Source organism: Vespa mandarinia, chromosome 2, assembly GCF_050613455.1.
Source record: "Vespa mandarinia isolate Hongniang chromosome 2, ASM5061345v1, whole genome shotgun sequence".
NCBI lineage: Eukaryota > Metazoa > Arthropoda > Insecta > Hymenoptera > Vespidae > Vespa > Vespa mandarinia.
Window position 1 is genome coordinate 11,624,474 of NC_140811.1, and position 24,477 is coordinate 11,648,950.

At 31.9% G+C, this 24,477-nt stretch overlaps 2 protein-coding genes and 1 non-coding gene across 3 annotated transcripts; 2 read left to right on the top strand and 1 right to left on the bottom strand.

The window, feature by feature from the left end:
• Nucleotides 1-368: 368 nt before the first annotated feature.
• LOC118439742 (muscle-specific protein 20) lies at nucleotides 369-22,670 on the top strand. Its single transcript, XM_035861767.2, has 5 exons — nucleotides 369-526; nucleotides 7,128-7,209; nucleotides 18,175-18,304; nucleotides 22,127-22,247; nucleotides 22,344-22,670. Exons 1-5 carry the CDS (start codon nucleotides 503-505, stop codon nucleotides 22,533-22,535), a joined length of 549 nt encoding a protein of 182 aa, XP_035717660.1. The 5' UTR covers nucleotides 369-502; the 3' UTR covers nucleotides 22,536-22,670.
• On the bottom strand, nucleotides 2,078-5,096 carry LOC118439746 (myophilin). The gene is made up of 4 exons (XM_035861781.2): nucleotides 4,965-5,096; nucleotides 3,078-3,277; nucleotides 2,876-2,996; nucleotides 2,078-2,773 (listed from the first exon to the last, which is right to left on the bottom strand). Exons 1-4 carry the CDS (start codon nucleotides 4,968-4,970, stop codon nucleotides 2,591-2,593), a joined length of 510 nt encoding a protein of 169 aa, XP_035717674.1. The 5' UTR covers nucleotides 4,971-5,096; the 3' UTR covers nucleotides 2,078-2,590.
• LOC118445575 (U4 spliceosomal RNA) lies at nucleotides 6,798-6,938 on the top strand. Its single transcript, XR_004839291.1, has one exon. It is a non-coding gene; the product is annotated as a U4 spliceosomal RNA (small nuclear RNA).
• Nucleotides 22,671-24,477: the final 1,807 nt, after the last annotated feature.

Genomic DNA, 24,477 nt, shown 5'->3' on the forward strand with positions numbered 1-24,477 from the left:
GAAAAGTATTAGTCCTTTTATAAATAATTAAGGGAATCCATAAAATCCTAATGGAAAGTATTTTTAATAAACGCTATAACCACTCGAGATTTCCGTCCGCGTTTTTTTTTTTCTGAAATGAGTCGCAGTTAAATTCTATACTTTTATGAAATCATGTATGTTATGATATATTTCCAGTTATCGCAAGCAAACAACACGTGGTGCTTGCGAGCTCATCGTATAATGAAATGCGAAGGAAACGAAGGGCGCGCGCGTTTGAAGTCACACATATACAATCATAAGCGTAGTACGCCGATGGTGAGTAAGTGATCCATATATAGAAACGCTACCCACGTGCACTAATACGAACGTACACTTGTCACGAATATATACGCAGCACCGGTGCCGAGCCGCACACTTTTTGTGCTTACGCTTGAGTCGAGACTTGTAGGCTGTGCTTTCTCAACAAATTCCGTATTCGAAGAAAATCACGAAGATATTAATCAAGAATTTTGAGTTCATCATGCCTGGACGTCCGTTGTGGCAGGTAAGTGCCATTGGAATACGTTCCACGTGGCTTTTATGAACCATTTTATTAAAACTTAACAAAGTTGAGTATTTTTATTGATTCGATTCGTTAATTTAAATAAATTTCACATATTCAATGTCCACGAAATATTATAAATAAAAAAGAATTATAGCGGAAGATACGTTGGTCTGTTTTCTTATTTTCTTACATATGACACATCAATTGTTTTTCTAATCAGCTGTGATTTGACAGATGATTCTTGTGCGGTAAACCAACGAGTCGTGCGCTTTCACTGTACAATATTGTTCAATAAATAATAATAATAATAATAATAATAATAATAATAATAATAATAATAATAATAATAATAATAATAATAATAATAATAATAATAATATTAATAATAATAATAATAATAATACATGGAGAATAACAATAATAATGTACATGGAGAATTATATCAATTTTACAACAAAAAATAAGCAAGTAAAAATAAACATGACTTTGATCACGCTTCAATGACGCATTCAGGTAAAAGCGCAAATTATGAAAATATTTTTAAATCATTTGACTCAACAATATTTTCAATAATTATAATTTGAACTTTTTATTAAGAGCCCCATCGTCTAATTCTGGATTTGTCTTCCATTACGTTTCGTTTTTAGTCTGATTGTGAGTCAGCGATTACGCATCGTGCCGACATAGTTCGTTGCTTTTCTCTCGCCTTCTCCAGTACTTTTCTATACAAACTATACTAAATAGGCAAGTTTTGCAAAGGAATACTTATTTCTCGACTAAATAGCATGTATCAGAAATTCGTCTTACCAGAGTCTCATCGTACTTGATAAATTAAAAAAAGAATGTAGAAAAGTCGTATTAACACATTCGAAGTGATCTTATGATTAATCCCATGGATAAATTAATATAGGACTATGACCCGAGTCCAGTAATGGCTGACGCTGGTACAACTTCCAGAAATAACTCAAAGGCACTCGTGTGCCAAGCGAAACTTTGAATTAACTTTTACCACACCAGAAGATATTCATTTCCGTGGAGTTTCTCGAAAAATCATAAAAATTGTGTCATTTCTCGTATTACGATTCTTGGAAAAATTAACTTTTACAAATAAAATCCGACTTATATCTTATTTCTTCGTCGAATACTAAAAATAATTATTCGGATATATAGGTAAAAGTAATCTCGAACTTTCACAAACATTTGTTTCAATGGTAAAACAAATTCGTAAACCTACTTATCTATTGTTTGTATCGTAATAAGTAATTTGGTTTGTAGCCAACTTTTTAAAGACTGATGATGATATTTTCTTTTTTTTTTTTTTTTTAACTCACTGTCATTTTTCGTTACATCGTTTTGAAAACTAATTTCTCAAAAATTACTATGCGATAGAGAGAGATAGATGTATAAAAATATACATTTATGATGTTATCGGTTTCTTTATCGTAATTAATTAAAGATATAAAAAAATGTTGTTTGTTACATAAGAAATTTATATTTTATATTATTATAAACCTTATGAAAAGAGGCGGAAGATAAACAGGATTGGATGGATATATGGATATTCTGCTATATTTACAGTAGTAATTAATATCAAATAATTATCATTAATTATCAATAAACATTGAGCAAGTGTCGAATCTTCGAGCAATATGTTGCAAGATCCTGACTCTTTCATCTATTCATCAAATTCAATCGTACTTTACGTTCGTTCTACGAAACATCCAAAATATTAATGAAGAAATATGAATAAAATATTCGATAATTTATCCATAAATTATTTCTTCGTGTATGTGTATATGTAATGTGTATGTACTTGTGATGTAGATATCGTTATGTATATTTAGTTAGAGAATATGTAAAATATAGCAATTTAATCTTGCTCGTTGTCATGTAAATGTTTGATGTGAAGTGTTTGGCTTATTGTTTACTAGCAAATTTGTGAAATCGAATGTACGCGTGTCAAAAAGTTTCGCCTCTACTCCTTCATTGTCCTTTTCGTTGCCTTTTTGATTGATCGATTTATAGCGAAATTTAATAATAAATAACTGTTCTGGTTTCATAGATCTACATATGTCGAGTATTTCCAAATCCACCGTGACCCGCTTGGCTCGCACCCTTATTAAATCCCATCTGTAGGTTGAGTTGACCTTCGCTAGCACGTAATTGTTCTTCCGTAAACATCCTTTTATTTTCATCTGCCATTTTTGGTCCTAAACGCGGTCCATTGAATTCCGGATGCTTTTGAGTCTGTTTTCAATGAAGAAAAAAAAATAAGATAAATATCATACAGATCTATCACAATATAAAATATTTGAAAAAATGAAAATTCAATGTCGTTCGATTACTTACGATCCTACCAAGTGCATAAAGACAGAGAGTCACTTGAGGAATATTGCGTCTCTCAAAAAGATCTGCCGTTTGGAAGATTTCTTCCTGCGGTACTCCATATTCCTTGATTGCTGCTTGGAACCTAATCAAACGAAAAACATTATTATTATTTTTTACAATAAGAAATATTTCGAAATTCGAATTCAGCAACAAATTCATTCACCTCTGAACATTTTCCATAAGCTGAAAATTTGTCCCTTTCGTTTGAATTTTTTTGACGGATCCAGGTGCAAGTTTGTTAATCAGTTTGCAAAGAACAACGCCATCCTTGAGAATGTCTTCATAATTTCCTGGTGGAAGTTTTTCACCGAGTACATTTTCGATCCAAGTGAGGACTTCTGCTTCTTGTTCTTTATTACGAGCCTGTGACAGATAGGAAGATGAATTATGTTTAAAAGGAAAAAACAGAATAGGAAAAAGAAAACAAAAATAAAACATTGCTTTTCTTTCGATTGCCTGGACGCTTCCTGTCTACTTCTCTTTTTAAAAACGTTCAAAATTCATAAATAGAATTCGGTTCTCGGTCGGTGTTAAATTACTTTCGAGTGTAAACCAACGTCGAAAATAAAATACGATGGGCGTAGTTTCATGAGCTTCTATTAATGCCAGTTATGCGTTTCGCCCACCTGTTCGACTTCAACATTAAATTATGTATTATTTCTTGTAAGTTTTTTTTCTTTTTTTTTTTTTAGAACACATTCGAGGAAAATGAAATTGAAATTATGACGATATCACTATCCTGTATGATACGGTTTCATAACTAGTTAATAACGCATTGATCAATTTACGACGTGTAGAATTTGACTGACGCAAGTAAAAGCCAAGATGTTCTTACATCTGCCAACGGTAAATTAGTATTTATAGCATTAATTCGAAGATCAACACATACATATAAGTGCACACACATGTATATAAAAATATATATGAACAAACAGTACATTGGTCCATCGCAGTATTCATGCTAAAGTTCGATCGTCAGAATTCTCGTTTCACGCGATCGCAAATGATTATTTTTGGAAACATTCTTTTTTGCGAGTAGGGAGAAATGTTTTTACAAATGTATAACAAAGATTATACAATCTGCAACACGATCGAAAGAAACGAATACACTCTCTGCCAGTTTACTTGATTTATCGTTCACGTCTGGAGCTTGTCGATGTTATCCGTCAAGTTCTACGAATATCGAATGCTTGTCGATATTTTTATCAAAACGTTAGGTGATCAATATTCTTTTTTATTTATCTCTATCTTTCTCTCTCTTTAAAAACTCGTCATATTGAATTCTCATCGATATTTTTACAAAAACGTTAAGCGATCCATATTCTTTTTTATTTCGATAGGACTCGTATATCAAAGAATGTTTTAAGTTTTATCGGTAATGTATCAACCGAAAAAAAACGGAAGGAAGGAAGTGAGCAACGTGTTAAACTCCTCGAGACGCACTCAGATATTTTAAGATTCATTCTCGAACATGTTAGCGTTCTTTCAGGCTCCCTTTTCTCTCTAACCGATGATTTGTGTTGTAACGATTTACTAAATTTAAAATCCGATTATAGCCGCGATCTCCAGCAAAGTTTGGCTTGCGATCAAAACGTTCGTCACCTGTGCAAGGATATACATACAATATCGAATTTAAGAGCGGATGATAGTATTTTGGATTGGAAATTGAATTCAAAATAATGATATATTTTACACCGTTTATCTCTTTTTAAGAACATACATCGTTGATAAAAAGGTTATTAACATCTTTAAGGATTATCTTATCTAAGTATGGATACTTAATGTCATTTCAAAAATCACACAGATTTGAGGCATGCGATTTGTTTTCAGCGATCGGCAGAAATTTATTAGAAAAGTTCGTGATATTATAGATCGTACGAAAAGCAAGGATCGATGAATTCCTAAAAAATTAGTTTGCCACTTAATAAATAAATTGTTAATTCTTTTCATTGCGATAACATTAGGTTACCATCTTTACGAGAACATATATGTATATATATATATATATATATATATATATATATATATATACAACCGCGAGAAAACATACCGGCATTTTTCTCTCGACTTCGTTGACCTCTCGAACAAATAACAAATTTTACGATATAGAATAACTTTTGAACGATGTTGCCGAGTAGACTAAGTCGGACCGCTAGCGTCTCGGCGCTATATGGCATCATCCCCTCCCCCTTGCCCATCCTACTGATCTTCAACGACGAGAATTTTTGGCTCAGTGCCCATTGGGTATTCCCACACCCCCACTTGTAACCAGATCTTGACACTATATCCTTATTTACAAGATTCATACAAATTTTATTTTATGTATAATTAATTATGTGTTTATAATATGTCCAAAAACATTAATGAGACGAAAAAATCGAATAGAATTTTGAATCCAATAGAATAATGAAACGAAAATCCAATAGATGCATGATCTTAAAAAGATTCAAAGATAATCACCGTCGTACGAATCGAAAAATAACGATTATTCTTCTCTATCATGTAAATTATTTCATTCAAAAGGAAGATTCCCTCTATTTAACGATTCGTTCAATACGAAAATTGCAATAGATTTAAGATTTAGGTCATACAAGAGAACTGTCTGCTTATTTTTGTGCGCTCTTCGTACAGATAGTTTCTCATGTGGAATATAATTTCACGATTTAAAAATTTGAGAACCACGAGAAGATAGTAATAAATCGTTCGACGTTTCTATATCTATGATTTTTAAATTTATTCTAAAAGTTCTTCCTTATATTTTATAATAAAAATAAGAGAATAATAAAATATATCGCTTATTATTGATATATATTTGCACATATTTAAATGTTATTTTTAAAATATAAGTTTCCAAAAAAATGTTATTAGAATAGCAAACGTGGAAAAGTTCGAACAAGTAGGAGTATTTTGCAATAAGAAAGAAAACGGTTAACTTTCGTGGATTGTCGCCAGTTGAAAACGCCGATAAGTCTAAACGTCGTAATTTCTGGATTCTGGCCACTTCGAAGGGTGATGCCACCGCCGAGTTTAGATTTCATCAATCAGCACGCTATTTCCAAGTTTATCGTAGCAAATCGCATTTACGTAGTTGCACAGACACCTGGAACGATTGTGCTACTATTTCATCTAAACCTCTTTGAAATGTAATTCGAGTGTATTTTAACGATGACGTAATGTTTCTTTATACACCTGTCAAATTTATATTTCTATCATTGATCACACATTATTTTACTTTGCAATTAAAATCAACCTTTGAAAAATATCTCCATTATCACTACTTCAAATTTTCAAATTCTCTTTGAATTCTTTTGTATAATATATGAATTATTCATTTGTTAAAGTAACTAACTCTTCAAAATAAAAAGTAGAAAAAATTAATAAATTTATAGATATACATTGTTTTTTAAAATTTCTTATAGAGTATATTATATATTCAAATATAGATTGTAGACTATTAATACAGATGTAGCTTTTATGTTGTATTTTATATACATCTATATTTATATATCATATGTTTTATGTTATGTTTTGGTTCTGAAATAGATTATTTATTAATGAATTGCAATATAAAGTGTCATTTAGTGACGCTGAATGTAATTATCAAGGAAATTCATTTCAAACATAAAAAGTTATTTTATTATTTTATGATAGCAATAACAAATTATTATTATTTACATTATTATTATTTTTTAACATTGATCTTAACTAATCTATTTGACTTCCTTTTCGTTTAAGTAACGATTAATGAAAGTTTCGTGCTACTTCGGTCGTGAAGATTATTTAGTTTCATTTCTCTCCGCAACGTGGCGTTGTGAAATAATATTTCTCGAAAGTACAAGTTCTATGCAACTGTATAATTCTCGGATACGACGAGTGTCTCATCAGCTTTGCGCAGCGGCGATATCGTAACCAATGAGGGTCTGCCGAGGTGCGATTATTGCTAGTTGAAAACTTTTACCAATACCCCGCCATGACGATGTGAAATACCATCGGCTACGGCAATTTTTGTAAGTTTCTACGGAAACTGATAAAATAACCAAAACATAAATTGAGTAGTTTTTTGCAGACCGCAAATTTTACTTTCATTCTCAACATGAGAACTGTTTTGTGAAATTACTGGTTATAACTCAAAATTTTATTAAATTATAAATCTCCTACAAATTAATTGTTTTTATGCATTTTTTAAGTATTCTCTTATATTTAATTTTTTTAGGTTGCTGGTAAAAGAGAAGCTAGCCAAGAAGCTGAAGCTCAACAATGGATTGAAACGATTGTAGGAGAAAGATTTCCACCAGGTAAAAAACTCCTTTATATTTATTATTTATTTTATCTTAATTAATTGTGTATAATATATGAACTTGCAAAAGTAGTTATTCAGTTAATAAGTCAGATAAAACAAGTTTCTTAAATATTGTTCTTATTATTCATCATTCCTCAAGCGTAAGTAAGCTATCGATTTACTTAGCTTGTAGTTATCGGGAGGGTTTACACCCTCGATAGGTGAGCCTAACGTGAAGATATGTTGTCCTGTTATTTGGAGGCGACTTAGAACCGCAAATTCTTTTATAATTTATACTAACAATCAAAGTCAAGTTAAATAAAATTAAACAAGGAAAAAGAGAGAATAAACAAAATTTTAACAAATTTTTTTTTAATAAAATAATATAACAATTTAATAGACATATTTATTTATAAATTAATTTAATTGTCTTCTATACATATATGATAACATATATTTTTACGATAATATATTTTATTTGGATCATTTATGTAATTAAACTTCATTCCCATAAACTACTAGCTAGGAACATGTAATCCTATTCCTTGGAGGTGGAAAGCTTCGAAAAAGCATTTTGATGTGGTCACCCCCATTGTGTTTTCTCAAGCGAAAGCATGAAAGGGTTCACAACCTGCTAGCTGATATCATATGATAGCCGGGTAGAAATTGTCGGTTATGTGACGTAGCAAAGGACAAGCTCGTTCGATAGGTTAGTGTACTTTAATATAAGCTCGAATTTTCCTACATAATTTCAATTGTACACGATAACGTAAACGTAAAAAATTTATTCATAGTATATAAAAATTATTATTTCTCTATAGTTAATCTCTATGTACTCCATAATCAATTTAACATAATATAAATATTATTAATTCTAAAGAAACTCGCTTGAACCTTGAGAAAAGTTGTTTAGGGCAGATCGATACTTTAGGGGTAGTTCTACCAGTCTTCATCTCATGTTACCCCAGCAGAACGCGCGCTTTGTTACGTCACTGTGAGCCACCCTATCGAAACTATGGTTAAGAATCAACCCCTATGGTTAACATGCTACCCTGTTGCAACAAACATGTCAGGCGTCGACGCAATTGCAAGCCAATGATTTTCCTCTGTACTGAAAAGCGAGAGACAAGTTTTCTACCTTTCATATCAACTAAATAATTTTTGTTAATTACCTTTAAAATTAATCGATTTACGATTATATCGTGAATTTTTTTAAATCCATTTGCTTGGTTTTATATCTTTTATTAATGATTATAGAGAAATATTATCTATTGAATTTATTATATTGATGAATCTTAAAAAATAATTTTCCATCGTCTTTCATAGCAATATGGGGATATTGCATTGATAAAACGTGGAAACGTAACAAGCCTCCACCTTCGACTGTCATCCTGGTGGCACGGAAGTCTCAGTGGAGGTGGCCAAACGATGAAACCACCCCCACCGAGGATATTTAGTTTAATCCCCACTAGGAACCTTCCATGCCTATGACGGTCTAGCTAGGTGGGGTTTCTCTCTCATCCGATAGGAAAGCTCTCACGGCGAAGTACCAGCCTGATGCTCGTGGAACCAGTTTGCACCTGTCGAGAACGAGGAGAACCTTACCTGTCCTTTCTCTTCTTATAAATAGAAACGATCGATAACTCTAAGAGTTGAAGATCGTTCTATATATGTAACGTTATCTTTTCAAATTTGTCAATATCGATCTAGTTATTTTTATATAATTCTGAAGAATACTTTAGAATTAATTCTTCATTGATGAATTTTAACGATGAAGAAAAATAGAATAAAATTATTAAGAATTAGGATAATACTTTTGGTAAAATCGATATTTATTTGTTTAACAATTAAAATGATCCTATTCAACGGGTACATATACTATCATCGAACGAGAACATCCAAAACTCATACGAGTCCATGCTGCTTCTGATGGCCTGGTGCCACGACTAGAATTTATCTTAGGCGCGTTTATCTAGGATGGATCTAGGTAGAGGAGACCTAGCTGCTGAGAGTAGAATCGATTTTACGCTTTTCAGCTTACCATATCTCGTACCTACGATCTTCCTCCGTTCTCGTCTGCTAGCCGGATAGTCCAAGCTTTTGATGTTATTGACTCGTTTAAAATTAAACTCTCGATCAACGTGATACGATTTACATTTCTATGTATTTCATCTCTCTCTCTCTCTCTCTCTCTCTCTCTCTCTTTCACTATCTCTCTTTCACTCTCTCTCTTTCAATCTCTTTCTCTATTTAAATAACTTTATCTCTCTTTCTTTCTCTTTCTCTATTTAACTAACATTGAATGAGTCATCCACGATCAAATGCGAGTACCGGAACTCTAGAACACAGTAAACGATTTAACATCGAGATTCTAACATTTCCGGATGATAGCCTGATCATGGAAACTCGCCTGGTACGCTGGACTCGATCGTTTTCTCCTACTAACTACAAACATCCGAATGATCTGGAATCCGAAGCACCCTGAAACGTTTCCTATCGAATTTAGTCAGAATTTTATAATAGATTGTTATTGTTATCGATACGTCTTTAGAGAGCTGAATCAACTTCAAATTTCAACGAGCGAAGAGAAATTTCATACAAATTTATTAAAGACTTGAAACTTTTTGATAGAAAAGCTAATAACTTCTTTCATTTCACCTGAAACGCAAAGGAATTATTGATACGTCTTGGGGAAAAAGGGATCAAAAATAAAATTATGATGAATATCGATTTACCGTCATGGATTCATCATGTTACGTCGTAAGGACGCCAGTGTATCAGGACTACATAGGAGGCTTCGGATAGTCTAGTTGGAAATTGCGCATAGTGTCTCCATTCATTTCTCCTCGAGTCTTTCGAATTCACCCTTCCACAAGTTTTATCTCCATCTTTCTCCCTTTCTCTCTCTCTCTCTCTCTCTCTCTCTCTCTCTCTCTTTCCTACTTTTTCGCCTTTTTCTCTCTCTGTTTCTTCTCTAATTATCTCTGGTATTACGGAGACAGTTCGATCGACACAAAAACAGAGAATACAATGGAAAGAGAACTTTAAACAGTCTCAAACGTCAGTCATCTGTCCGTCACGGCGGCGCAAGGCGTTTAGGTGCACCAGGGCATCAGCAGACGTTTGAGGGATTTATAGGGTGTCCCGCCAACGTTTTGACGTCGACGGATCGATTACTAGCTGTCCTATAAGAATTTCATTGTCACGCCTAGCCAAATGTCTCGGAAAGGAGATTTTTATCTTAGTCTTCTTATGCAGGCAATGTTTCGTGCTAGATGTCCACTCGATGCAGACGTCACAATAGCTTGCAACTATTAGGGGAGCACATAGGGTAGAGTAATGACTACATTTGTCAAGGTGGCTACTATCGATCTCTCCTGATAAGCTATTCTATCTGATCCGGTATAAAGTCGATTGATGAAAGTCAAACATCTGTGAAGACTGTGATTGCTAATGTCAGTAGTCCATCAAGAGATCGTCAATGACGTCACTTGGAGATGAGCCTACCAGGATTACAGTCCCGATGCAAATTTACGAGCACGTTCAACAAGTGGTTGCTCTTCCCTGCTGACGACAGCTCTTCCCTGCTAACACATGAGGTTAAAGATATTATTTCTTCCTGAATTTTCCTATCCGAAAAGACTTATTAAGATATTGCTGGTTTAGAGAAAAAATAACAATCAATGTAAATCGTTGAAATGGACTGTCGATATCACGAAATATTCTGTCATGAAAATAATACAAGTTGAATTTCACCTTCCATCATAAAAGAGCTCCTTTCATAATACCTGTTGCTGATGGTTGTAAATTCAGACCGAGGATGTTGTCCTGATGAAAACCATGTTTTTGACGACTTTATGACGGGTACCTGACGTTTAATCGATACGGCAACTATAGACGCAAACACTATGTCAGTTTTTTAGCGGATTTCTTTCTTCGACATTCATATTTTAAGAACGAATAAAAATAAATATCTTATTGTCTTATTACAAGAGAAATAAAAAAAAATATAAACATTTATTAAAATTACGATAATGATAGAAGCAAAACGTTCTATTTTTAAAAGAATAATGGTACATATATGATACAAATTAGTTATATAATTCATTTTCTTCTTTTGTTAACGAGAAACAAACTTGAACGTATTAAAAACGAATACATTAAAAAGAAAATTGAATTTGTAAATTAAAATATCGCAAAATATAAAATTTCTTTAAAGTAGTTTTTTTAATTCATTAATGTACTTGTTAAATTATTACATAATCAAGATCAAGAACAATTGAAAGAAATAATTCGAAAACATTAAAATATACAATTTAAATTAGAAAGAGTATACAATGATTAGATTGAGGTTTTTTAGAGAATTCTTTTCTCTCTCTCTCTCTCTCTCTCTCTCTCTCTCTCTCTCTCTCTCTCTCTCTCTCTTTCTCTCTTTCTCTCTCTCTCTCTCTCTTTTTCTCTTCTCAACGAATTCGTGTCAAAGTGGTCCGAACGTGACGACCGTGACGTGTCAACGTAACAGGATAGTATCCCTCGTAGAAATAATCCCGATTTACCGATACATCGTATTGTTCACATTTTTTAGTTACTTTTTCTTTTGCCACTGTGTACATTATGATATACATACATATACACACACATACACATAAATACGTGGGTATAACACGAAACCTTACGAAGATGCACGACATCTGAAAAATATCAGGCCAACATCAGTTCTATCCTTCTCGTGGATGAAAAGAAAGACGTTTTGCTGAGATTTTCAACTAAAGAATCGTAGAATGTGACTTTCCTAAAGAGAATATCGATTTTCTGTCACCTTCTCACTTTTACGACATCTCATAGTGTTTCAACAATACCAGGGAGGTATCAACGTGTCACGATGCTTGTTTACTTCGTTCCTTTCTACCATGCGTATTTATTGCAGAGAGAGAGAGAGAGAGAGAGAGAGAGAGAGAGAGAGAGAGAGAGAAAGAGAGAGAGAGAGATAGACAGAGAGAGAGAGAGAGAGAGAGAAAGAGAGAAAGAGAGAGAGAGAGAGATAGAGAAAGAGAGAGAGAGAGACAGACAGAGAGAAAAAGAGAATCGTGAATGCTGATCGCCGGGTTTCAATGCTTCCTAAACATCATGAGAAAGGGATACTTGTCCATTTTGAGTATACAATTTTATCTAAGAATATATCTATAAAATATATCTATAAAAGATTTCTTTTGTATCTTGATCATAATTTCAATTTCTATATACAATAATTTTACATAAAAACGTAATATTATAACAATAGATAATATTACTGGAGAAGAATAATTAGGGCGATAAATTATAATAGTGTGCGAAGCGATATCGGAATTATAATAATAGAAATATGTATTTAATCTCTTCGGTACGACGTTCATTTGCCGCATAATGTTATCTACTTCTTGGCCGAAAAGAAGTGAGGCATGAGATAATGGTGAAAAATACGTGTTTTATAATAAATTATTACCAACGCGTATAATTTACTTCTAATAAATAAAATAATTTTGTATGGGGCACATTTTAAAAAAAAGCTACCAAAGAATGAAGTATTCTTAGATAAATTAATTCATTAAAGCACTGCAGGCGATATGCCAATATCCAGGTTTAAATTTTTCTATTTGAAAGTTCATTCAAAGAATTAAACATTATATTATTGACAATTGTTATATAATAAATCTATGTATAAACATATAAACAAGTAAAAGATTAAATTTTTTGAAAAATAAAATTTGTGGTATGATAAATTTCGAAAAATAGAATTATACAAAAATCGAAATTATATTGTTTACAATAATATCTTGCACTGTACCTTTTATTGTTTTTGGCACATTTTTGGCTACAACATAACTTCTCAATAAATTTTTCCTTTTTGTCATTATATTTTGTAAAACAAAAAAGTTTTTCGGATTTAATAAAAATTAATTAAATAAAGATAAATTTAATAAAGATTAATTAAATAAAGATACATTAGTATCTCATTACGTAAAATCATATGCCATAACGTTACATATGATAACATGTGACATCATGATTAGAATATATACATATTTTTATTACGTTAAAACATTCAATACAATAATCCAGCTTTGGAATTTTTGCAAGATTTTCTGTTGAATGCCACCAATCACTTTATATCTTTACAATATATTTGTCCAGGGGTCATCATTTTCTGCAGTATAATAAAAGTACTTATACTTATCAGGCACAACGCATTATAAAATCTTCTCAGTTCAAAAGTGAAGCGTTAAAAATATAGTCTAATAAAATATATATATTATATATTATATATTAAAATTAAATTTAAATAATTAACAATAATTAATTTAAATAATTAATATCATTGATGTTAATTATGAATAATCAGGAAAGTTTTACTTCAATTCCAATATCAATTCAATATAATGTACATCAATTTAATAAAATAATATCAACTTAAATATAATGAACATATAAATACTGTCCAATCAGATATTAATAATGCACAGTCGGAAATAACAGAAAATTTTAATTCAATACAATGTAAAAAATGTAAAAAATCCTAATAGATAACTCATATATTTCTAATTAATTAAACAATTGTGTTTATTTAATTTTAATCAATATAAGTATGAGAGTAGTAATAATTGTAATAAAAATATTATTGCTAATATTAATTTTAGGAAACAGTTTTTTATATCATACAACAGTTCTGTTCCCAATATTCTATTAAACTAGCATTTTCCCAAAAAATGTAAAAGAAAAAACTAAGAAATTAATAACACTACATAATCTACGTGAAAGGATGTTAGAATGTGAAGAAAGAAAAGTATATGCAAATATACTTAAAGTAGAAAGATAAAAAAACAGAATAAAATTCAATTATACTTTAAAATGTTTAATTCCTTTATTAGAGAAAACACCCAAAAAATAATTATTAGAATATAAGGGTAAATAAATAAGAAATATTTTGCTTCATTTAGTTTAGTTTAATTTAATTTAATTTAATTTAGATCAGGATTTAGATCATTGAATCTCATTTAATTAGAAGATTAAATTTGATCGACGATTGTAAATTCAAAAATGAATTAAATTTAACATAAAATTAACTTTTTATACTATAATTATTTTCTTAATTTCTACTTAGTCAAATATAAATTGATTTCTTCTGTTTCTGATATATCATGTACACTTGTACTCTTACTATTCGGATATTCAAGTACTTGAACTATACTCAAGACTATCCGTAGATTCGATCTATAATTGAAACCCAAATGCATGTATATATATACTTTCAATTTTCAAAGCAATTTTTCGATTAAACTGTTTCCTATTGATTAATGAATAATGTTAAAGCATAGTAATGAGTATCTACTTATGGTATATATAAAACTAAAACTTCTCTAATCTTATTTGCGAATATAATATATTATTTACTTACAAAATCTCAATTATTTTTATAAAATATTTTAATACTATAAAAAGATAATAAAATATTTTAATACTATAAAAAGATAATTAATTAAGAATAAAATATGATCTACAGCTTGACAGTACATCAGACACGTGTTAGACCATAATTAGCTAAGAAAAAAATATTCTCTAATATTTTATTTGCTGGTAAGCGACTTAAACATGCTTGAAACTGCAATGAATTCTTTCACACGTCGAGTACTAACGATGACTTCATGAGTGCCTGGCACGTGAGGAGATCGGGGGGAGTCCCCAAGGATAGAAACGTATTCTAAGAAAGCAGAAGAAATAAGTTAAGAAAGAGGCACGTGAAAATGATAAACGAAGGAGATAGAACAGAGGAGAATGAGAAAAGGAGAAAAAAAAGAGAGAGAGAGAGAGAGAGGGACTATACTTTGAGCGTAATACAACCCTGGTACCAATCCGATGTTTTACACTCGAAGGCAAAACCGTATTCCTCTTTATCTCAATTTTTTTTTTTATCATGATAGCTCGATTTTAATTATGTATTAATATATATATATATATATATATATATATATATATATATATATATATATATATATATATGACTTATCAGGACTATTACTTTTTACTATTATGAAGAAAGATATACGTGCATTAATTAGAAAAATTATCCAAAAATACTTGGTTTATTCTCAGTTTAGTTTATTCTCAAAGAATAAGAAAATCGAAAGGTATTCGAAAACTATCGGCTGTCGATCGCTCGTCAATCCAGAACTCAGGCTTGCGACCAGTTTTATACTAGGCGAGCAGATTTTAGGGTAGGCATTTTATCCGGACCACTCCAAGGCAGAACCACGTGACGCATCGTCCTTGCAGGATCAGGATGGTAGTTTATCGAAAAGCTGGCACGCGTGTACTCTGCCCGAAAACGTTATCGTTGCTTGGAATCGACTAGTAATCGAAGTGTTGCTTTCATTTTTTTCACTCATTCTATTTATCTCTCTCTCTCTCTCTCTCTCTTTCTCTCTATTATTCTTGTAAACAGAACAAGATGCCTTCTTTCGTTTCACAGTTTCTACGATTGAAAGGACGAGTAGTTTTGAAAGGAGCCTCTAAATCCTATTTCTTGTGATGAGAATGCACAGCAAACGAAGAGATACTCGAGGCCAAGTATGTTTTCTTAGTAACTCCGCAACTTTCATATTCATAGACGCTGCATATATTTCCATCCCCATTATGCAACAATGGTATGCAGGGCGGAGCGAGTAGTAGGCACATACGATGCGTTTCTATACGCGCCTGATTCCTCAGAATCGTCTATCCTACGGCCATCCTGAACATGCGTAAAGATGGAACCTTGTCTTCTCTCTTTCTCTCTTTTTCTCTAATTTCTCTATTTCATCGATCTATAAACGGATCTAAAATTTAAATAGATCGTTTAAAGACACGTTAGACACGAAAAAAAATAATTAAACTATTTTTTTATGACTATTTATTCGGTTACAATGTATATATTTAGTTTTTACGATTCTATTTTATGGACTCTTATTATCACCTTATAATTATCTGAATTTAGCAATTTATATCGTTGTGTACGTATAAAACAATTTCAAGGAAGAAAATAATTTTTTTTTCAAGGAACGTTAAATGAAATTTTTTAGACCTTTTCATGAAAAAGTACTAATTATTAAATATGTTTATTAATTTTTTTAGTTATAATCAAATCTATATACTTTGGTATTTTATTACCATTATAAACTATTATATAGATCAAGAATATTTATCAAAGAAAGTTTCCTCTGGGTACATTAATCCAAAGATGATTACATCAAATGGGGAACATTAAGACCCTAGTTTTTTTTTTAAAAGTTTCGTTTTGGACAGGACTAATTCCTCACTATAACTTACTTAATAATATATAAACATATATTTTATAAAATCGTTTTTATTTAAAGTAAAATTTATTAATTTTTTTGACTGCTATAATACGTTTATCAATCTTGTTAGTAGCCTTACAATCAAATCTAGCATCTGAAATATAGTTCAGTACTTTATTATCATTATAAATTTTTCTTATCTCTCAGGGAATATATTATAGTTTTGGAAAAGTTAAATTTGAAAAAATAATAAAAGAAGTTATTAAGCATAATTTATCCATTGCCGTCTCTCTGTTATGTCCGAATGGAAGATGGAAAAAGTGCGTAGAATGAGAAAGAAAAAAAAAAAAGAAAGAATGAAAGAAAAAAGAAAGAAAAAAAGAAAGAAAGAAAGAAAGAAAGAAAAAAGAAAGAAAGAAAGAAAGAAAAAAAGAAAGAAAAAATGACTAAGAGAGAAAGAGAGAATATATTGGTTTATCTCTTCCCATTATCGATAGGTTGCGCAAGCGTCGTGTGACGACAGGTGGCGTGGCTGTCGTCGATAGGTTCGATACGTCAATGGCGGCGTAGAGTGGAGGGAATCGAAGGAAAAAAGAAGACGAAAGAAAAAAGGAGATAAAAAGGGGAAGAGAACGATGAAGAAGAAAAAAACAAAAAAGAATACATACATGTATACGAGCAATATATAGAAAAGAACTCCTGAGGATAGCTAAATCCCTGGCAATTCGAGATGCGGCGCGTCTTTCGAATGGCGACTAAAATGCTTTTCTTGATAGCCTCTCTTCTTCGTAAGAGAGAGGAAGAAGGGATTTCACGAAGACGCCACGAAGAGAAGAGGAAACAGAAGAAAAAGAAGAAGAGAAATGGAAGAACGATGGCGACTCTGAGATGCTCTCTGCTCTCAATAGAATTTATTCATGAATAAAGGAAAAAAAAACAAAAAATGAAACGAATGAATGGAGGGAAGGCTAGCTTTGATGGAAGACGAAGGCGGTGATTCTCGCGATCCTTCGACGAGTCAGCAAAAAATGCCATGCCCCCTTGGCTCACCTCTTGGCATAATGGGACACCATGAGAGAGCGCTGGTCGTACTTTCCTTCCTTTCGTTCCTATCTCACTTGTTTTATTTTATTATTACGTTCGTCCCACACGTGGAATAGACAAGAAAGCAATTAAAAAAAGATAAAAAAGATGTGTATGCGCGTGCGTGTTTGGTTGGTGTACGTGTTGCGTGTGTCGAGAGCGTTCTTCCCTTGTTGAACCTCTTTACTCATTCGATGTAGAGTGCAATAACCGAATATTATGGACGCGACTGCGCGCTTGAAAATCAAGAGCCTTCGTTCTGCGTTTTCGGAAGGGCGGGAACGACTTATTCTGTGTTCCTGGTGCAAACTCGCTCCTTCGCATTCTTTTCCTTGTCAAAATTGCTTTCTCTCTTTCTCTTGTTTCTCTCTCTCGTCTCTCTCCCTCTCTCTCTCATTCTTGCTCTTTGTATTTTCTTCTTATTGGATATTCTTTGATATTTTCTTTATCTCCTTCGATCATTTATGAAGTCAATTTTGTTTCCTTCTTGTATCGAATTATTATTAAATTAACAAATATTCTATATATAATCTGTTACATTTTATGAAATTTTAATAAAAAAAGAATGAAATTAAACGTTTTCTGTTTAGAAGTCAGTTACGAGGACGCTTTAAGAGACGGTGTATTATTATGCAAGCTTATGAACAAATTGCAGCCTGGTCTCATTACGAAGATCAACACATCCGGTGGAGATTACAAAATGATGGACAATCTTAATCAGTAAGTACTCTGAAAAAAAATGGATTTATCGTTAAATTTTGTATATACGATATGTATGTATACATGTGCGTGTGTAAAAATTTCTCGATGATCTCACTTTTGGTTTATCGTCGAATGAACTTTACTCTTGGTCGTTTATGCTTTCCCCGTCGTCATTCGACTTTACGCAATCGACAGTGTTTTGCGTTTCGACCGTACGGCATATCGACGAGCATAGTCCGATTAACGAGAATTATATGTCGGTATCGAATCAAACGGCTTCCGATTGTTCTTCTCGAATCTTTCACTTTTTCGAGAGAAAGAACCGAGAAGTCGATGATGACGATGGCGCGCGCGCGAAACTCTCGAAGCTCGTTTCTATCTCGGTTTTCTGTATTCCTGATAAATAACTACCGAAGATGTCCGAGGTCGGGACTGTCGTTGCTTTCTATCCTTCGATATATCCGACCGAATCGATTCGAGTATTACGTGAAAATCGAGAGTCAAGCCAAAGTCGAGACTCTCGATTGTCCGCCATTGACAGATATCTCGATACATTTTAATGCGTACATCTTTCGAGGCGCCAAGAATAAAAATAGTATATCGTAATTGAACGCGATATTAACACTTAACTATCAATATTTCTTTTTCTTCTGTTTTCTTAATTAAGATCAACACGACTAGTATTTCGTTTCTAAGTATATTGAATATCATATATACACATATATATATATATGTGTATAATATATATATAATAGATATCAGTCAATTTGATCTTTAATATATAATATATATAATATAGAAATTGGTTATTAGAAGAAATTATGTCCATATAATTTTTATAAATATATTTTTTTTTTTATATAATAAATGTATATTCTTTGAACTATGGCTTTTACTATTTCTCTGATTGACAAATATTTATATTGAAGTATCCGGATATTTGGATATTTGTTCAGTAAACCAATACCAGGAAACCAGATATTTCGTGATAATGCTATTACCACCCGTACGATTAATATTTATAGAAAATTAAAATGTATTTACCGATACCTTTTACTAAATTACTCATTTATAACTAGCATCTAGTAATAGAAAATTATAATACAATAATATAATTAAAAAAAAAAATAGTTGTATTTGATTGTCAAGATTTCGATTGTAAACGAATTTTGAGATACTTAAAATTAATTCTTTTTTTTTAAATAGTTTCATTCTTGAATCTTCATTAAAAGAATTCTGATTTTGTGCCAGAAAAAAGTTACTTAAATAAAAAATTAGAGAAGCGGTAACAAAAATATTACTTACGTGATATGATAGACAATGATATATATTCCAGAATATAGAAAGCATGAAATTTAGATTTCATATTCATAAAAAATAATATTAAAGAACATTCAGTTACTGAATCTAAAGTGTATTCAGTGGAACTACAAATTGGACAATAACCTGGATAACATAGATTAGTAGAAATTAAGAGAAATTAAATTTTCAAAAATTTTTATCTTAATAAAAAAATATCTATGTATATATAATATATACGTTGCATTATCAGCAAGTGCTGAGAAGATATTCTCTACAACGGATAATATACCTGACCAAGATCATGTTTTTCGGAAAATATAAATAAACCTGTTTTCTCAGAACAAGATAAGAAGTTATTATTTTAGTATATTATCTTAGTATATCTATAATTTATGAAGATTAAAAAGATCAAATCGACTAATATCTTGTTTTTAAGATATACTAATATTACGAATATATAGGAGCTGATTATTAAAACAAATAATTTCTGTACATTCTTTATAAATTTTTCTTCTCCTATAATAAATGTATATTATTTAAACTAATTACACATATTAATATAATTAAAATTATTTTAATTTTCTAATAATCTGTTGTTATATCCCTATCATTCGTTGTTCTAAAAAAATGTATTTCGCAAAAGCTTTAACATTTCATTTAATGAAAAGACCACATTTCTAATCTTACATCCGGGATATATATTACATAGAATGCCTACAGTGATTGCTACCATCCTGATGAACTATTCGAACGTGAAGAGGTAACACGATGATATCTAAAAGAGTAGCACTCAAACTGGAATGATTTTAACAAGTCGTCGATCAAAATTTTAGTCTAACACTTGGAGTTTTTAAAATTCACATTCATTGAAGTCATCTTAAAGAACAAACAAATTTCTTTCCTTGGTGGAAAAAAAAAAAAAGAAAAAAGAACAAAAAAAGAAAGAAAAGAAAAACATGAAAATCATCCAAAATTAATTCAGAGTCTATTAGAACGCGAAGAGTCACCAAGCGTGTCTCTGCGTCGCGCGGTCCTTGCGCATTTGCGAGTCAGCGCGCGCAACGCTGTTCTTATTCGTCATTCAGCGCGTTTTCGTCGCCGAGAGAGCGCTTTTACGAGGTAGTGGGGCAAACGATGCGCAGCGCGGCCACTCCGCGTTACTCCCTTTTTACGCGGCTAACATGTAATTCACGAAAGTTTCATACGCTCGAAAACTCTGCTAAGATCGCGCTCGTCTTGATATGCACTTGGCTCCGTATCTTTCTGATATCCTGGCAAACCGAGGGCTTCCGAACACTGGCCTGCCTCACGTTTCTCGTATTCTTCGTTCCTTCTATGATAATGTTAAAATGAAAGGAAATGAAACGAAATGAACGTACACACATATATATATGGTATGATATAGAAATGTTTTTTCATTTGATTAAATTTTTTTTGTTATTATTTAACAATAATATTGTACTTGTTCGTATATTGGAATCGTATATCGTCTTATAAGTCTTATTCAAAATTTTAAAATTCTAATAATAAATTTATTTACATTTGTAATAGAAAATTTGAATTACTAGACGGATTATTAGTAGAATGATAATATCTACGTATTAAAGTGTAACTAAGCATATATTTGATATTCTTTACAATCTAATTTTTTTATTCAAATCTAAGCAAAATTATATAATATGAAACTTATAATATAACCCTATATCAATTTTGGAATATGAAATAACAATTAATTTTGTATCGAACGATATATGACTTGAAAGTTATACGATGTTATAGGAATATTAATTGTTCGAATCGAATAATTTTACGATCGATCATTTATTAATTATTCAGATTTAACAAAAAGAAAGTAAAGTTAACAAGAATTTCGTGCGTTCGTCAGGTATCGTGTCAAGAACTGCGTCCTTTTTGTCTTTCGGTGCTCATACGCGACTGTCGCGCGGCATCATAGGAATGTATGTTCATAAGAGGTAATAAAAGTTTGTTTTAGCTTGCAAAGAATTCGCGCTCCGATAGAATAACCAATGAAAAGCTCTTTGATTTCTGTTTGCCTGTTTGAGGAGTACGCGTGGCGCGCCGTTCTTGCGGCACGAAGACGCGAGGATGTTGGCATTTCGTTTCTAGTTAGACGTCCTCTTCTTCGTATGCTCCACGACGACGACGACGACGATGATATTCCTCTTTGACAGAAATCAATGTACACGCGTCTCGACGATGTCTTCTTGTCGCTCAGAGACAATAGAAACGCGTCACCGACTTGAAGCATCGTACAGGCTAACATCCATAGAAAGGAGCTTGTTCATCGAACTCGTGTTCGCCTTTCCCTTTGAGTTTCGCGCTTTCGAGCTTTCTTTTACATATCATTCTTTGTCTCTAACCTTATCTAACCTCGCTTTTTTTCCATTCTAATTTTTTCTTTTTACGAGATGATTTCTTGACGATGATTATCTTGAAATCGTCATAGTTTCTTTTCATTCATGTTGTTATAAAAAACTCAATTTTTCCTTTAATTATATTGAAAAATATTGTTTTTAGATTTCAGAAAGCCTGCACGAAATATGGCGTTCCTGACGTGGATCTCTTCCAAGCAGTCGATCTTATGGAACGGAAGAATATTGCTCAAGTTACAAATACTATCTTCGCTATTGGACGCACTGTAATTTAATTTAAATGACACATAATTCTTCTTTCCATTTATGAGATATATTATTTATAGTTATAGTATTTCTTATTTCATTGATGCGATTCACAGAGTTATAAGCATCCCGAATGGCGTGGACCTTGGCTAGGACCGAAACCAGCAGAAGAGAACAAACGGTCATTTACGGAAGAACAATTAAGAGCCGGTGAGACGCTTATTGGTTTACAGGCAGGTACCAATAAAGGTGCAACTCAAGCTGGTCAAAACTTCGGTGCTACGAGAAAAATTCTTCTTGGAAAATAACTTGCCGTTTTTAACGTCTGTCAATTTTCAACGTATGATCAATGAAAAAAGTAGCGATATTAAGATAGTTTCTATTTAAATGCAAGTCGAAGAAAATGTTATGATCAAAAATAAATGTATTTCATAACCTTAAAATTGTCTAAGTCGAAAATTTTGTACTACCGACAAAATGGCGACTAGCCGAGCATTGATATGACTCCACCGTATATGAAGAAGCGATATATAGGAAAGATAAAGATACAGACATGAGGGTTTGCGCGTAGAATGTTACAAACACGATATCGGAGACATGCAGCAGTACATGTGAGAATCGTCGTGTTGAATGCTAGCTCGTATACAGCATATAACTACATAGAATACAGGTAAGCTACGTTCATAAATACATCGAAGTGGCACGTCGGTGACGCTAACGCGAGTGGGCGTAACGTGTACGTACACGCATTACACGCATTCTCTCGAGCAGTTTCTACACCGTGAGACTCCCCGAAGAACAGGCGAGTATCCGGAGATGGTGTAAGCTCTCGAGATTACAATTCACGAGCCTTATTCCACGTTTAAATGTGTCGAAAGTCCAAAACTGTGTTACTCGTACTTTCATAAAAAAAAAAAAGAAAAAAAAAATAAACATAAGCGCATCAAAATATTTCGGAAAAAATACAAGAAAAAAATCAAACATTCTTCTATTCTAGGTTACTAATCTTTACTTAATCTCTGTGTAAATGAAAAATATTCTTAGATTTAATTATATCTAATTTAATTAGTAGTTTTTTTTTTTTTTTTTTTTTTATTTTCGATGCTAATTGACAAATGAAAATTTTCTTACTACTTCGACGTGGTCAATAAAATATTTGAAGATACTTTCGATATTTTTTATATTGACAAATAGAGGTTAAAATGTTGAATAATGAAATTAAAGGAAAGGATGATATTAGAGAGAATATGGAATACGATCGAACGTGGGGCAGGCCAGTTCTCGGGGACCCCCTGGTAAAGGATAACAGAAAATGTAGGAAGAAATTGTCTCATATTGAAACCGCAAACGTAACTCTTTCGCTTCTTTGATTTTATGTGTTCCTCGTTAAAGGGGAGCGCTGCGGAGTGGCCGCTCCGCGCATCAATGCGCCCCACTATTCTTCGCGCACTCGGAAACCGCGTACGTACGAAAGAGCTACGCGTTTCTTCATCCTCGATCTTTAAACTTGTTCCTCGAAAATTCGATCTTTCCAATGAATTTAACAATCTTTTGCAATGTTCTCGCTTTTTTTACTTTATTTTCTCCAAACAAAAATTTCTAACTCAATTTGCACTACTTGGAAGAAGACTTGTACGTTCAACAAAATTAATATTATTTGACTGCACTTTGAATAACAATGAAAATATTCTAATTAAGAAATTTCAAAGTGCACTCAAATCCCTGAGTCAATTCGCTCAGTATTGCTTGTGAAAATAACCTAAAAGCAATATCAATTGTTTGTGTCTCATTATCTGTAATAAATTGTTACATCTAAAAAACTCACAAAAATAATAAAAATTTTCCATGTAATGCATAGTAATATATTTCTCAACAAAATAAAAAAATATGTTGTTAGATCATATATTTGATATCTTGCTACTCGCTGATTCATTGCATTAACATAATCTTAATTATAATATAAAAATAATAATACATAAAATTTAATTATGATAATTTATTTCAATTTTAATGTGCGTAGATCGTTGTATGTGAAAATTACAAAAGAAATTACAAAAGAAGAATGTATGCTAGAAGAATAACAATAAAAATTAGGTTAAAATACGTACGCTATTCTAAGAGCAAAGATCAAGGTCAAGGTCTTACGTTAAAATGATTAACCGAGCGTCAGCTCGAGATCAAATGCCCGATCTTATTTTGTTTATGTCCATGGAGACGACTTCTGTGTATATAGTTTAATTTCTAATGGTT

Coding starts and splice junctions, on each gene's coding strand:
- LOC118439746 (XM_035861781.2), bottom strand. Junction 2,997..3,077: donor CTTATGGAAAATGTTCAGAG/GTGAATGAATTT, acceptor TCGTTTGATTAG/GTTCCAAGCAGCAATCAAGG. Junction 2,774..2,875: donor TTTATGCACTTGGTAGGATC/GTAAGTAATCGA, acceptor CATTGAAAACAG/ACTCAAAAGCATCCGGAATT.
- LOC118439742 (XM_035861767.2), top strand. CDS start 503: ATGCCTGGACGTCCGTTGTGGCAG. Junction 527..7,127: donor CTGGACGTCCGTTGTGGCAG/GTAAGTGCCATT, acceptor TAATTTTTTTAG/GTTGCTGGTAAAAGAGAAGC. Junction 22,248..22,343: donor TCTTCGCTATTGGACGCACT/GTAATTTAATTT, acceptor TGCGATTCACAG/AGTTATAAGCATCCCGAATG.